The sequence below is a fragment of the Cynocephalus volans genome, chromosome 1 (genome assembly GCF_027409185.1).
Source record: "Cynocephalus volans isolate mCynVol1 chromosome 1, mCynVol1.pri, whole genome shotgun sequence".
NCBI lineage: Eukaryota > Metazoa > Chordata > Mammalia > Dermoptera > Cynocephalidae > Cynocephalus > Cynocephalus volans.
Genome location: NC_084460.1, coordinates 3,262,412 through 3,278,898, shown reverse-complemented (window position 1 = coordinate 3,278,898; position 16,487 = coordinate 3,262,412). Strand labels below are relative to the sequence as shown.

General features: G+C 43.8%; 2 protein-coding genes across 2 annotated transcripts in view; both read right to left on the bottom strand.

Annotated features, from left to right (window-relative positions):
• The window catches only part of TULP3 (TUB like protein 3), a 73,623-nt gene extending 62,931 nt beyond the window's left edge, over positions 1-10,692 (bottom strand). The window contains exon 1 of the mRNA XM_063104442.1: positions 10,619-10,692. Within this exon, the coding sequence (XP_062960512.1) occupies positions 10,619-10,659 (41 nt within the window). The 5' untranslated portion in view covers positions 10,660-10,692. The remainder of the gene's footprint in view (positions 1-10,618) is intronic.
• Positions 10,693-10,708: 16 nt separating this feature from the next.
• The window catches only part of LOC134391870 (transcriptional enhancer factor TEF-3-like), a 49,736-nt gene continuing 43,957 nt past the window's right edge, over positions 10,709-16,487 (bottom strand). Inside the window, exon 7 of the mRNA XM_063115775.1 lies at positions 10,709-10,942. Within this exon, the coding sequence (XP_062971845.1) occupies positions 10,709-10,942 (234 nt within the window). The remainder of the gene's footprint in view (positions 10,943-16,487) is intronic.

The following is a 16,487-nucleotide window of genomic DNA, read 5'->3' as shown; positions in this document are numbered from 1 at the left end:
GAGTAAAAATCTTAAGGAAACTCAATGAGATACAAGACAATGCAGTTAGACCACACAATGACCTGAGTAAAACTATCCAGGATATGAAAGAGAAAATTTACAAACAGATTAATACTTTAAAAAAGAATGTAGCAGAACTCAAGAACTGAAGAAATCATTGAACAAAACGAAAAACAAAATGGAGAGCTTAAGCAGCAGGCTAAAGCAAGCAGAAGAAAATTTCTGATCTTGAAGACAGTGTCTTTGAAATAACTCAGGCAAACAAAAGAAAAAATAATTTTAAAAAATGAATAAAATTGAAGAGAGATAGCAGACAACATTAAGCACACAAACATCTGAATCATAGGTATTCCTGAAGGGGAGGAGGAAGTAAAAAGCACTGAAGACATATTCAATGAAAGAATAGCAGAAAACTTTCCAGGTATAGGGAGGGACACGGACCTTCAGATTCACGAGGATCAAAGATGCCCAAACAGATCCCAAAAGGTCCTCTACATGGCAAATTATAGTCCAACTGGCTCAAAGACAGAGAGAATCCTAAAAATGGGAAGAGAAAATCATCAAGTCATCTATAAGGGAGTCCCCATCAGACTAACAGCAGACTTCTCAACAAAAACTCTGCAGGTCAAAGGAAAATGGGATGATATATTCAGCCATTATGGAAAACAGTATGGGGGTTCCTCAAACAACTGCAGATCGAACAGCCATACAATCCAGCAATTCCACTGCTGAGTTTATATCCAAAGGAATGGAAATCATCATGTTGAAGGGATACCTGCAACCCCATGTTTATTGCAGCTCTATTTACAGTAGCCAAGAGTTGGAACCAACCTAAATATCTGTCGTTGGACAACTGGATAAGGAAAACGTGGTATATATACACAATGAAATACTACTCTGCCATAAAAAAGAATGAAATACTGCCATTTGCAGCAAATGGATGAGCTTAGAGAAAATCACGTTAAGTGAATTAAGCCAGGCACAGAAAAAGAAATACTGCATATGTCCTCACTCATAAGTGGGAGCTAAATAATAAACAAATAAATTAAGAAAAAAAAAAGAAAGATACAACAATCAAAATAATATGTTGAATTTTCAAAAGGACAGAACAAAACTGAGGTTACACAGGTGGCAAGGGGAAGGGGGAAGGGAGGAATTGGTAAAGGGCCACAGAAAACAATTACATTGTATAATGCTGAATAGACTAATTATCCTAATTTGAATATCACATATTGCACACAGGTATTGATAGTCAACTCTGTACCCCAGAGATAAGTACAATCAACTGTAATAAAAATAAAATAAAAAATAAATTATTCAAAACAGACATTTCTGAGAATTAAAAAAGCATATTATTAGTAGTCATACCAGGACAGCAGTTGTAAATCAGAGACGAGGGTAGTAGAACAGAAAAAGGTTCCATGTCCCACGTTTTACTTTTGTAATTTCATAGAACCAATCACCAATCATTACTTCCTTTCAGTTTACGGACACTTAAATAGCCTTCAAGTTCTAATTTTGCACTTAATAATCTGTTATTAGCACAATGATGTTTATATATGGGCTAGTGATAGAGTTTGGATGTGCTGTCCCCCTAAAACTGATGTGGAAATCTGATCCCCAATGTGGCAGTGCTGGGAGCTGTTTGAGTCATGGGGATAGATCCCTCATGAATGGATTAATGCTCTTGCTGAGGGTGGGGGTAGTGAGTGAGTTCTCACTCTATCAGTTCCCCTGAGAGCTGGTTGTTTACAGGAGCCTAGCACCACCACCCCCTCCAGCTTCCTGGCCATGTGATCTGCCTGTACCCACAGACTGCCTGCTGATTTCTGCTGTTAGTAGCAGCAGCCTGAGGCCCATATCGGATGCAGCTGTCCCAGAATCGTGAGCCAAATAAAGTTATTTTCTTTATAAATTATCTAGTTTCAGGTATTCCGTTATAAGCAGCACAAAAATGGTTTTTTTTTTTACAGTAATACAGTAATACAGTTACTGTAGGCAAAATTTCCATCAAAGTGCCTCTAACAGCCAAAGAGAGTGATTTCATGCTCAGTATGAAACTGGAAAGGGGGAGGTACAGCCAAAGAGACTGGCTACCAAACAATACGTGCATCTTTAGAACTCAAATTTCAACCTGAAAATTAAAGTCTGGATTCTACTCCATAATGTAACTAGTTCTATTTTAATATACAACAACCCCCACTAAGCTCTTATAATAATGTTCATAATAAGAACAACTACAATCTTCCAGGAAGAAATATTCTTATCTTGTGATTTAGCACAGGGGCTGCAAACTACAGCCCACGGGCCAGATTTGGCCTGCTGCCTGTTTTTATATTGCCTGTGAGCTAAGAATTTTTCACATTTTTAAAAGGTTAGAAAAAATCAGAAGAATAATATTTTGAGACATGTAAAAATTATATTAAATTCAAATCTCAGTGTCCATAACTAAAGACTTATTGACACAGCCACGCTCCTCTGTTTAAGTATTATCTACGGCTGTTTTTGCACTGCAACAGCAAAAATGAGTAATTGGGACAGAGACCAGATAGCCTAAAAAACCTAAAATATTTAGTATTTGGCCCTTTACAGAAAAGATCTGCTGATCCCCTGCTTAACATATATTAGTTCAGACTAAGGGGTTGCATTGCCTGTTTAGAGGAGCAAGGCTGATGATTAGAGTTGAGTTTCTTATACAACTTAACCTTATGGGGCCTCAAGTTTCCACATCTGTAGAGGAAGAATAATGACACTTAATTCATAAAGTTATCGTGAGGATTAAATGTGATTCAGCCCATAGTAAGCACTCAATAAATGGCAACTACTGCTATGATATAAGATTTTTGCTCCATATTACTTTTTTAATAACTACAAAGAAATGTATTACCTTAATCTTGTCTTTATTGACAAGATTTTAAGGATTTCACCAAGACATTAACACCTTACAAAAACTTCTGCACAGTCTTTCTAATGTTAGAAACCCAGACATTCCTAGAATTAGATAAATCTTCAAAAGTTCAAAATTGTATTGCTATTGAAACATTGTTAAAATACGCTGTCACTTTGCTGGCTGCAGTACAGTTCCACTTCGTGACTACTTACTGCAGTGGTCCCCCTCATCCGTGGTTTCGCTTTCTGCAGTTCCCGCTACCTGCGGTCCGAAACTATGAAATGGGAAATTCCAGGGAGGAACAATTTATGTTTTAAATCGAGTGGCCCCAGTGACCCGTCCTCCGGTCAGGGCGCCGCGCTCGTGTCCACGGGAGCCGTGTGTGACTTGGGAGCAGCGCAGGGCAGCGACGCTGGCGACTGGGGTACGCCAAAGAGAAGCGGAAAGTGGCCGCCTGCAGTGAAGGGTGCGCGGCTGCTGACTGAGACACCGAGACCACGTGTGGCAGGAACAAAACACTGCTTCTGGGAAAAGACACGTGAAGGTCAAATTAGAACCGCCAGAAAGGATTCCTTCCGAAGTTCCCCTCCTCATCTAAGGGGACGTGCTGGCATCGAGGCTCAGCTGTCTTCCACGGGAAAGACCGCCACGGTCGGCGCTGACTCAGTGGAAGCTGGGAACGAACACCCACTCCCCAGGGGCCGGTTCGGCAGAGGCCTCGGAAGGCAGAAGCCGCGGGACAGGTGGGCAAAGAGCAGGGAAGCTGGCGCCGACTCGAGCATTCACACGGCTCCAACACCACCCTCGAGCGAACCCCTATCTCCAGACTGCGCGTCCCACGCTGCAAAAGCAAAACGCATTCTTTTGACTGAACCAAACAGAAAGGTCAAGTTGTACGGTTTGATCCAGAAGGTAAAGAATGCACTTATTCCTCGGAGGTTCAAAAGCGGGCATTTCTCAGAACCTAGATTCATTCTCCTTTTGCCTGACTCTCCCCTTCCCCGGGGGTTACATTTTCTCTCCTCAGGAATGTTGTTTACTTTCCTTCTCTTTCTTGTGTAAAGATGAAAGCACAGTCTTTTGCCCAACAAAACCAAGTAAATATTTCCACTCCTCTTCCTTTGGATAAAATTAATTCTCATTTATACATTGCTAAAATATCTAATTTCTTCAACTGCTTACTCTAAAAATAGTAAGAATGTAATCAGTTCCAGTTATCATTTATATGCACGAATGGCATCCAGAATATCTGTAATAGCTACTTTGACAATATGTGAGAAAAAGAAAAGAGGAGACTGTAAGTCAAAAGTCTGGATCTTACTTCTGACTACATAATTTATTCATCATGTAATCTTAGCTACAGCATAACTTTTCTTCTCTTTTTTGGCAGCTGGCTGGGACCGGGATCCAAACCCTTGACTTTAGTGTTTTCAGCTCCATGCTATTTTTTTTTTTCCCCTAAGTCAGAACATGACAAGCACAACTTTTCTGAGCCTTAATTTCCCCATCTATAAAATGAAGATAATGTCACCTGCTATGCTTTCTTCAGAGTTATGAAACTTGAATGAGATCAAGTATATGAAAGCACAGGACACACAAATGTAAGCCATTATTACTGATCTTTTTTTTTTTTTTTTTTTAGCCCAAAACTTCAGTAGGGTATGTTATTGATAATTTTATCTCGCCAGATCTTACCTCTTTAAAAACAGGGCTTATAGGGTTGGCCCGTAGCTCACTTGGGAGAGTGTAGTGCTGATAACACCAAGGCCACAGGTTCGGATCCCTATATAGGGATGGCTAGTTAGCTCACTTGGGAGAGCCTGGTGCTGACAACACCAAGTTGAGGGTTAAGATCCCCTTACTAGTCATCTTTTAAAAAAAAAACAACAAAAGAACTCCCCCAATACAGGGCTTATGAACTTTATTCAGTCAAAACACTCCTCCCTACTTTTGCCCCTAGTTTACCTGACATATCAAATCATTACAACAAAATTACACTATGTATCAGCAGGGAAACAAATCAATCCTCCATTAAACTTGTTTCATTCTAAAACCTAATATCACAAATAATAGCAAAAAACCAAATGACCCAAGTAAAACATGGGCAAAAGACCTAAACAGACATTTATCTCAAAAGAAGACGTACAAATGGCCAACAAGCACATGAAAAAGTGCTAAAAATCACTAATCATCAGGGGAATGCAAATTAAAACCACAATGAGATTGTTACCGACAGACCAGGCTCAGCTTGCCCTCTCGCAGTAAACAAATGACTCAAAAGTCCAGAAGTTGGCGCAAGGATTTGAAGGTTTATTCAGATAACTGGCACCTGGGGGTGACCAAGCTAAAATCATCCCAACTTCTGATGCCTGTTCTGGGGTTTATAAAGGGGAAGAGGCAGGAAGATGAGATAAGGGTCTTTGTTCTAAAGAAAAAAGGGGGAAGAGTCTGGGAGAAGCAGATGGTCTGAGTCAAATGTCAGGGTCCCATGATGGATTGGAAACTTCAGCATCAGAGTCTGTGGTCAGCTTCAAGTCCTTGATGTTACCTTGAGGTAGGAGTCTTTATCTCCTAAGGGAGAGCTCAAAGATAATAACCTTAGTCAAACATCATAAATATACCTGACTTGGATTTCTAATTAACGTGAATGCAGTTTTCCTTTAAGTAAGAGGGGGAGTTTACAACCAGCTAGGTTGTCTTGCCTCTCTCATATCTCCTCTTGTTTACAGTCAATTAGAGAGGTAAGAAAAACAAGAAACTTAGTTTCAGTCCTGAATTGTAGGTGCACCCCCTCTGAAGTAAATCAACATAAGAGGCAATGATTTCATCTCCGGGCAGTTTTTTAATTCTTCTGCTAACCTCAAGAACCTGATAATTATCAGTTTCCAAGTTAAGGGCTCACAAAAATGTTCAGCTTGGTCTTAGTTACCCCAAAGATAGTTGTTTTTCTGGCTAAGGTCCCTTTCAAGATTTCGTCTCACCCAAGTTAGAATGGCTATCACCAACAACACAAAATAACAAATGCTGGTGAGGATGCCAGGATCCCTTTGGAATCCTCCTACATTGTGGTGGGAATGTAAATTGATACAGCCACTATGGAAAACAGTATGGAGGTTTCTCAGACAACTAAAATAGATCTACCGTATCACCCCACCATATACTACTAGGCATATACCCAAAGGAAATGAAATCAATATATCAAAAAGACACCTGCACTCCCATGTTCATCGAAATGCTATTCACAATAGCCAAAAGATGGAATCAACCTAAATGCCCATCAACGGATGAATGACAGAAAAACTGTGGTATATACGCACAATGGAGTACTATTCAGCTATGAAAATAAATGATATCCTATCATTTGCAGCAATGTGGATGGAACTGGAAACCATCATGTTAAGTGAAGTAAGTCAGCTACAAAAAGACAAATACCACATGATCTCACTTACATGTGGAACCAAAAATAAAAAAAGGGGGGGGGTTCTCAGAGAACTAGAAAGTAGAATGATGGTTACCAAAGACCAGGAGGGGAGGGGGGCAGAGGGGGAAGAGAAGTGGTGGATTAACAGGTACAAAACTATGCTATCTACTCTAAGTGAATCATTGTGCAGTATATGCATGTATTGAAATAATAAAAAGGCATGCACGTAAAAAAGAAACACACTGTACCTCACAAATATGCAAAAGTAAATGTTAAAAAATAAAATTAAAAAAATAGATGAAAGCTAAACTCAAAGGCAAATTATAGATTTATTGAAATTTCTTCCTGATAAGCTAAATAGCAATGATTTTTCTACAAGCCTGTCTGAAAAATAATTCTTGTTTTCTTGATGTAGTCTTATTTTCTATACAACATGGAAAAAATTTTAAACTTGCAACTAGGGCTAGTTGGTTAGATTAGGTGGTTACAGCATGGTGCTAATGATACCAAGGTCCAGGATTCAATCTCTGTACTGGCCAGCCACCCCCCCCCCCCCAAAAAATCCCCAAAACAAAAAAACCTCACAACTATAGTTCATATTCTAAAAAGACATCTTGCCCATGATTAAAGTAGATATCAGAGTTTAGATTACCTTATATTACCCTTAAAATTACAACATTAAACTTTAAAAGTGGGAAAGAAATATTAAGAGATTTTTTAACACATAGAATATCTTTGGAAGGCCCCCTAAAAAACTTATCAATGAATGAACTAGGTGACATGGAGTCAATGAGAAAACAAGAAATACTTTTCACTGAATTTCATTTTGTACATTTTGAAATTTTAGCCATGTGCATTTAATTTTTTCTTTGTTTTGTTTTTTTGGCAGCTGGCTGGTAAAGGGATCCAAATCCTTGACCTTGGTGTTATAACACAGTGCTCTAACCAATGGGGCTAACTGGCCTGCCCTCATGTGCAGTTTAAATATATAAATTTGTTATTTTATTAATTCATAATAAATCATGGAGGGAATCCAAAGAAGCCCTCATATCTGGAGGAGAAAATTGAGGTAGACAACCTGTGCAGGATCACCCTGCTAGAACCCAGTGAAAGCTTCCGGTGTCTTCCCTTCACCATAATGCTAGGTGGTAAAACAGCAAATTTTTATAAATAGTAAAAGTACCACGATAATCCTTTTCAGAATTGTGGTCTTCCAGAGATCCTGGTGACTCACACAATACTAATCACTAATGTTTTCCGAGAAGATCTTAGGCAAAAGGACAGATATGACAATCTTCATTATCAAGATTCCTACCAAGTTAATAAAGACAGCACACGGATCCAACATGTGGACAGTGTGCCTTCTTTCAAGACATAAGTGGATTCATGCTTTAATCTGGCCAGGAAAATTTTGCAGCAGTCATTTATTACTAACAGTAAGGATGTCCAATGAGGCAGAAGAGATTTAGTAATACGAGTTTTTTCTATTGAATCGACTCAGAGGAAATAAAGCAAAAGCAGCCTACGGGAAATTCTAGTTTGACAGAAGACTAAATTCCACTGTGGAGCTGCTCTCCACCAGTAGAACTAAGGGAAGAATCAAGGCTCCTTCTAGCCCTAAAACCCTCAAACACAGAGGAACAAGGCAGCTTTAACTCCTCCTCTGAGTAATGCAAGCATTCTTTTTCTCTTGGTAAGAAGAAACATTAACTTATTCTTTCAGTGAGCACAAATACAGGGAGGACGATTCCACAGAAAAGAATAACAGAAGCCAGAAATTAAAACGATTCCCAAAAATGTCTGAATATACCTGCTTGGAACAGAGGGACCTTAAAGAAAAGAATGTATTACAGAGATTATTCTTTCCTTTCTAGGTCTCTACGTAGTGTTCACAATTGAAGAAATAAATGCACGTTAGCCGTTATTAGGTCTTCACTGTCGCTTTGATATTTACCAAACATACTATAATCATGTATTAGTCAATCCAAGTATTTTTAAGCACTGGGTAAGTCTGTTTGTCAACAATTAGGTGATCTGATGAAACGTTTTTTAAAAAGGGAGAGAATGAGAGAAGGTAACAAGACTGGCTAGGACTACTGTTTGAGCCATGAGTACTGTTCATATTTCTAAAGAAAAACTGCAGCATATGCAAAACCATAGACCAGGACTTTCTTAGAAGACTCTAGGTCACAAGGTCACACTACACCATGAACCACCCTTTGATTCTCTATCACTAACAAAAGGCCAGATAGAGCTCAAGTTCCAGTACTAGCCAACCCCTACCATCTCCAGGGAAACTATCATACAAAACGCCTAGGTGCAAGAAAGGTCGAGTGTTGTTTCAAATCCCGTTACCAATTTTCACTAAATACTTCAACTACAGGAAAAATATTTGAAATTTACTCGTTAATAATTTTTCCACTTTGCTGACAATAAATCTGCCTCATGGTAAAAAAGTCACAAAATTCAAAGGAAAAAAATCACAGGAAAATTAAAAGTCAGATGTCACATAAATTACACATTAAATGTTTTCCCATTAAAATAATTAACAAATGCCAAAAAAAAAAAAAAAAAAGTCGGATGTTATCCTCACATAGAAAGGCATTAATACTGAAAATTCTATCAATGTATTTTATCAAAAACATTAAACATTAAATCATTAAATCTTATGTATGGTTCAAAAAAAAAAAAACAAAACAAAACAAAAGTAAGAAGCACAAGTAGATAAAAACAAAACATTGAAGACAAAACCTAAAGTCAAAAAAGCAAGAGACCTTCACACCCTCCTGGCAACAGATGAGTTAAACAGTGACAGGCATTGCACTAACATTACCTATGGCAGGAAAAACATTTGGTGACTTACACATCCCCTCTGATGTCAATTTTAAAAGTCAAAGAGCCGGTTTTGGGGGGAAGTAGAAGGGAGAGACACTTCAAAATTATACCTTTAAATTAAAGTCCAATAAGTTAAAAACCATTTTGCCTCCTGATCCCAATTTCAAAGTGAATTCCTTTTTTTTCCCTTTCAAACATCATAGTTATACCAAACTTCTGGTACCCATGAAATTCACTGCTTTAAGTTCACTCAATTAAAATTTGTGGAGTGCCCACAACTGAACAAGTACCGTGTGAATTCACCCGGAGGTGCTGAATACTAATTTTATCTCTCCTAGCACTTCCATATTTATACTTGCAAATACAGTTTTTTTCTCGACTAGGGGGTAAAAAAAAAAGCACAGTGAACAAATTTGAGTGCTGTATCACCAAATAGAACTTGACGAAAGAGGAAAATGAGTGTTCTCTACCCCAAGACCTCCTCAGTGACAATTTTTTTTCCCTTTTTTTCTGACCGGTACGGGGATCGCAACCCCCTGCTCGGTGTCGCCCGCACCACGCTCAGCCAGTGAGGGCACCGGCCATCCCTACATAGGATCCGAACCCGCAGCCTCGGTGCCGCACTCTCCCGAGTGAGCCACGGGGTCGCCCCTCAGTGACAATTTTTAAAAATGGCTTAGAACTGTTTAAAAATCTACCGTCTAAGTAACAGGCTAAATCCTTACACCCAAGTCTTTATTTGCCGTGGCAACACAATAAAAAGCGGGATCCACGTGGCTGGTTTTAAGCCAGTGACTTCACGCGGCTGCCCATTAACTTTTCATTAACCCAGCAAACAAGATGCGGAAAGGCTGAGATTTCGGGTCGTTTCCTTTCCCCAGGTCTCCCTCTGGCGAAGGCAGGAAAAGGGGTCACGGCCGGGAGAGGAGCACTCACAGGGGCACGACACTCTCAAACAAGACGGCCCGGCCCGGATAAGAGACGCTCCTGGAAGGCAGACGGAGGACAGAAGTCTGGCTTCTTCAGCCCTCGGACTCCGTTCTAGAATCCAGCGTCGCCTGCCCAGAGCAGCGGCAATGGGGCACACCACTAACGTCCCCACAGCCGTCGGGGAAAGACCTGGCCAGTCTGGTCTGGGACACTCTCAGGCAGTGCGAGCCGAGAGGGCTAACGCGTTTTAAGGGACAGCGGAGGCCCAGCGGGGCCAGGCCGAGCTGGTAACGACAACTCCAAGGGTTCCCACGCGGGACTGAACGGAAAATCTCTGCTCACGGCGCAGGCTGCGGAGCCCCGCTCCCGCCGCGCGCCCTTCACACGGGGGTCCCCCGCGGGGAGCGGGGCTCGCCTCCCGCGGCCACCGGCCTCCCTCCCGAGCCCCGCCTCTCCCCGCGGGGTCCCGGACAGGACCTCCGCCTCGTCGCCTCGGCCCTCCGCCCCGCTCAAGAGGGCGCCAGCCCGCAGCCCTCGCCGACCTGTCCGCGCGGGGTCCGAGGCGGTGGCGCGACGCCTCCATGCTGGCCGCCGGGCAAGCGGCAACCGCGTCCCGAGCCCGGACGCCGCAGCTAGGGTGGCAAGTCTGGCCGGCGGCCGGACCCCGCCCCTGGCAACCGCACCCCGCACTGTCGCCGCCGCCCATTGGCCCGCGTGTCGGCCGCGCCTGCCTCATTGGCTGCTGCCTCCAGCCGGCGATGCGGGAGGGTTTCTAGGGGCGGAGGGGCCCGGAGCGAAAAGCGCCTGCGCGGGGGAGGGGACGGGGGCGACGCGCCTGAGCTTGGTCCCCCGAGCGCTGCGCCCAGCTAGGACCGAGGGCGGAGGGATGTGTTCGCGTCAGCTGCGAGTGCCCCACGACTGACCCGAAATTTCACTGTCAGCAAACACAAATATCTATTTCCCCCATCATCCATTTGTCTTTCTCTGGTGCCTCTGCCCTCCCTACACACTAGGAGCAGGGACCAGATGGCTGCCAAGCTGCCCTGGCCTCCACATGCCCTGTCTCTGATTTCGCCTGTCCTCACCCCACCTGTCCCCTGAGGCTCCAGCAAGGGGTGGGGTGGGGGCAGGGCAGAGCGTCCCCTTCACCACCAGCTGACCACACACACAAATCGGGGGTCCTTGGAGACATGGCCCTTTGCAGCCCTCAAGAACATACTGCTGGCTTTTCAGAGAGAAACAGGCAAAGAGAAGCCAACGTGTGCTCAGGACACAGCTCTCAAATGGCAGAACCGAGACTAGGGCCTCCATGTCCACCTGGGGCTGCCTGCCTCGCCCACCTCCACACACTAGAGACCTTACATGTAACCCACCATGCTCCCCTGTACAGTGGTTACTACCCCAGGACCCCGAGATCCATGCTGGACTCTCCCACCCACAGCGTGAGCCCATGTTGGGCCCGCGAGCACGGGCTGTGTGCACAGCACATGCCGGGTGCAACGTCCATGCGTGGCATCCGCCTAATCCCATTTCCTCAGCACCAGCCGTCCCCTCCTCCTCTTCTCCCATGAGTCCCAACTCCAACCCACCCGAAGAGTCAGAAGGAAGGAGAGGACATGGGCCATGAGCAAGGCTGGAGAAGAACAGTCTAGTTCCTCCTTCCTTCCCACTGGCCTTAACCTCCAGGCTGGACAATTTCCCATTTTCTGGAAGGAAGTCTGAGGTGTAGAAAATGCCCAAGTGTCCAACTCTACACTGACTGCACAAGCGGAGTAAAGTCTGCTTTCTCCACGCTCCCACTATCTGCTGTTCAGCAGGGGGCTGGGGATCTTCTCTAGACAATCGGAGCCTTCTCCAGCTGGAGCAGAAGCACCAGGACCCTGCAGGGAGGGCACCCAGGCCCTCTGCAAGGTAGGGCAGTTCAGGGAAATGGTTCCACACATACACTCTGGAGCCCGGCTGCTTGGGTCTGGATCCCAACTAACTATAGCAAGTTATTTAACGTTCTGTGCCTCAGCTTCCCCTTTTCGGATAAGGTTATCAACCTTGGGGATGAGGCAGGCATTCAGCGTGTTGATACGTGACGTGAGGTGATGAGAACAGTGCTGTTGTGCTCTTCCACGGTTGGGTCTCACGGTCTCATGGCACAGACATAACAACAGTGACCACAGGAAAGAGGCTCACCCCAGCCGGGTGCCGCAAAGCCAGGCCTTTCTTGCTCCAAGCCTCAGTCCCTCACTTGTCAAATGAGGGGCCTAGGATGATCTTCATCGGGAGGGTGGCTAGAAGAATACAGAATACTCCCAACAACTGAAAGAAGGCAGGAACTAGTGAAAAGGACCCCAAATATGCCACCTCCCCCTCCAGGGCAGGGTGCCCACAAATGTTTCCTCCATTGCCAACTGGCCTCCCTTCTGACTCCAAATCTCGCCTTAAGGGAAACTGAGTCAGTGCTGGGAAAGAGCCACAGATCACCTCACCCAAGCTCCTCCTTCCGAGTCATGGCTGAGCCTGGACGGGGCAGGGAGCAAGGTCGGGGGAAGGTTACTCAACACAGGGTGCAGGCTTCTCCAGGACAGCCCAGGAACCTCCTCAGACACACAGCAGGAGCCAGGTGTCACCATTGCTGGCTGTACAGCGACCATGTGGATGGGCTGTCCACAGCAAAGCCTCTCGGTTCCAATTCCCATGGCCAGGGCTGGCAGGGACAGCAAGGAGATGGAAAGGGAAATGGAGGGGTTTAAGCCCTTCCTGAAACAGAGACCAGCTTCCCACCTCGTACCTCACAGCTGAAGCCACTCCTGGCTGAGGTCCTGACGAGGCCGGTGTCTCTGGCCTGGTCTGTGTTATAGGAGTCTCCCCCACTTGCTTCCACTCTGGACGGCTGACTTATCCAACTAAGCCCACCTCTGGCCATGTCCTCTCCTGTTCAAAAACCTTCGATGACTCTTTGTTACCCAAAGAGAAGGGATGACAGATCCGTCACAAGCATGCTACTCTTCCCCTGCCACACTCATGGCAGACATTACCGATCAGCCCAGCACTTTTCCCTCCAGATCCTTCTTAACCGAGCATTTCAAATAATGACTGCCAATCCATTGGGGGGTGACACTCAAACGAAATCCATTTTCTCAGACATCTGCTTAAAGGTGGGAGACTGACCATAAAAGTTTATTTTTTCCCCTTCCAGACACCCAACTAGAGTGAAAATAGCAAAGAACTTTTTAAAATGTGCTGCACCACAACGATGAACAAAAAGGTAAAGAAACCAAACTAACAGGAGAGTTCAACAAATTTCAGGAGACTACAGGCCCATTAGGACCAGAATGGATTCTGCAGGACAAAGGAGGCGAAAGGAATTACAACCTACAGGTGCCTTCAGAGGGATTGCAGGTAAGAGGTGAGCTGGGTGGCCCAGCACTGGAGGGGCGAGTGGAGGGACCAGGGGAGGCACAGGGTGCAACACAAGCATGACAAAAGTCTGAACACAGAGTTAAGTGAACACCAGCATCAGAAATGGCTGGGCCCCCAAGCCCCCTCCTTCATCCCACCCTCAGAATGCTGTGACCCCTTCCAGGGAGATAAAGCAGTTGTCTCTGGAGAAACAGAATCACCTCAGGAAAAAAAAGTCCAGTAAAATACTGACATTTACTGGATTCCCCAATAAAACAGCTGGCTCCCCAATCCCAGTCATCTCAAAGTGAAGCCCAGCAAGTGAGTCCTACCTTGTAGCTTGCACACAGAGCTCCCAGTCACTAGCAAATACGGGCAACTGGCACAAATGACAAAAGAAGAAATAGATAAATTGGACTTCATCAGAATTAAAAATTTTTGTGTTTGAAAGGACACCATCAAGAATGTGAAAAGACAGCCAACAGGATGGGGAAAAATATTCACAAATCATATCTCGATAAGGGACTTCTATCCAGAATACATAAGGAACTCATAACTCAGTAATAGAAACATAAATAACCCTATTTAAAAATGGGCAAAGAATCTGAATATACATTTTTCCAAAGAAGATATACAAATGGCCAATAATCAAAATGGCCAATAAGTACACGAAAAGATTCTCAACATCATCAGTCATTAGGGAAATACAAATCAAAACCACAGTGAGGTGCCACTGCATACCCACCAGCATGGCTACAGTCAGAATGTCAGGTGTTGGTGAGGACGTGGAGAAACTGGGACGCTCACATGCTGCTGGTGGGGATGTGAAACGGTGCAGCCGCTCTGCGAGCCAGTCTGGCAGCTGGAGAAGAACAGTCTCGAAGAGTTAAACGAAGAGTTATCATGTGACTCAGCAATTCCACAATGAAGTACATGCCGAAGAGAAATGAAAACGTATGTCCACGCAACAACTTGTACGTCACAAGAGCCAAGAGGTGGGAACAGCCCTAATGCCCATCAACAGACGATGAGTAAACAAAAGGTGGTATATCCGTACGACGGAAAGGTATTCAGCCAGAAAGGGGAACGAAGTATTAACACGTGCTAAAATGTGGGTGAACCTTGAAAACATTACACTAAGTCAAAGCAGCCAGTCACAAAAGATCACGTATTATATGAATCCATTTATATGAAATGTCCAGAATAGGCAACGCTTCAGAGACAGAGTAGATTACTGCATAAGGCTGGGGGTTGGGGGTAGGGAGTGATAGCTAAAGGGAACAGGGTTTAATTTGGGGGTGACGAAAATGTTCCAAAATTGATCATGGTGATGGTTGCACAACTCTGTGAATACACTAAAAACCACTGAATCATACACTTTAAATAGGTGAATCATACGGTAAGTTAGTATCACCATAAAGATACTAAAAATATGTACAGATGGCCAAGAATTATAGACATTTGAGAAAGCCCTCCAACTTGAAAGACGGAGACCAAAAGAGACAGAAAACAAGGATTAAAAGGAAACAGACAAAGAGCAGAAGAAAACTTAAAAAATAATTCCCACCGCATATCCCCAAGAAAGGTTAGAGAACACCTGTACCCATCAAACAAGATCAAGATGCAAGCAAAGAAGAAAACAGAGCTCTTGCAAATTAAAAGACTGAAATTTCATAGTCAAAATTAAATATTCAACAGAAGGTATGGCAGAGATGCTGCCATATTCCATTCATCTACCTCACCATTAACTTATGAACTACTAAGAAACAAGAGCATGCCATCAATTCAACCAAGACACAGCATCAACAGAAAGTACTAGAACTCTGATTTTATTCAGAACAGCAACTTGCTGAACTTGGTACGTTTCCCTGGCTCCTCCGCAGTTAGGTGCAACCATACCACTAATTACGTGGTGTGTAAGACCTCCAGGAAGGCCCGACAGAATGTGAAATCAGTGGTCTTTGATGTTTAACACATGGATATGCCGGTGGGAGCCTAGCAGTCCTGACCTGGAGGACAGAGCCATACCCTGAGGATGGCAGGTGGAGAAGAGTCAGGTCCCTTGTGACTTTACTGGTTGCCCACCAGCCCCGGACAGTCCACCTCCAGACTTCCTTTCACAAGCGATTTATTTACGCCACCCTGACTTTGGGCTTTATGTAATGTGCACGCAGATATGATCTTAACTAATTCAGAAGAGTTAGAAGATAAAGTTAAGGAAATCTCCAAGAAAACATACCAAGAAAATGAATTGGAAAATAAATTTTAAAATGGTAAAAATCACAGAGGATGAGTCCAAGGGGTTCCAACATCAGAGGTTCCCGGAAAAGAACACACAGAAAACAGAGGGAAAGAAATAATACAAGTAAATTTCCCAAAACTGAAAGACAGTAATTTCACAAATTAAAAGTGCCTACTAAGTTCCTGGCTCAAAAAGGGGAAGTAAAGCTACACACACCCTGAGCTCATCAATTAATGAAGAACGTACGGGACAGAGGAAACTAGACCTTCCAGAGAGAAAAAAAAAAAACACATAACAAAGGCGAGGGAATTAGAATGGTATCAGGCGACTTGTGTCAGAAGACAGGCAGGGCATTAAAAAATGATTCCTGAAAATCATTTCTAGGGAAAATAATTTATGATCTAGATCCTTTACCTGGTCAAACTATCAATCAATCAAGGATAAAGGTACCAAAAATGACATTTCAAAGAGGCGGGGTCATTTATCTACTATGCACCTTTTCTTAGAAGGTACTAGAGGATGTGTAAATGACGGGGTACACCGATAAAAAGAGAAGCAGGAGATCCAGGAAACCGTAGATTCAACATGGGACAGTCTCAAGACGATGATGGTGCGCAGGCCTGGAGAGCAAGCAGTTGAGACTGGGACAGAACAGGTGTGCCAAATGACGATCTCCAGGGGACAGGAGGGCTGATAAATTATCTAATAGGTTTGAGCATTTGGACAAAATCTTTCGAAAAATTTTATATGGTGGTTCTGATGAAGCATTTTGTAAA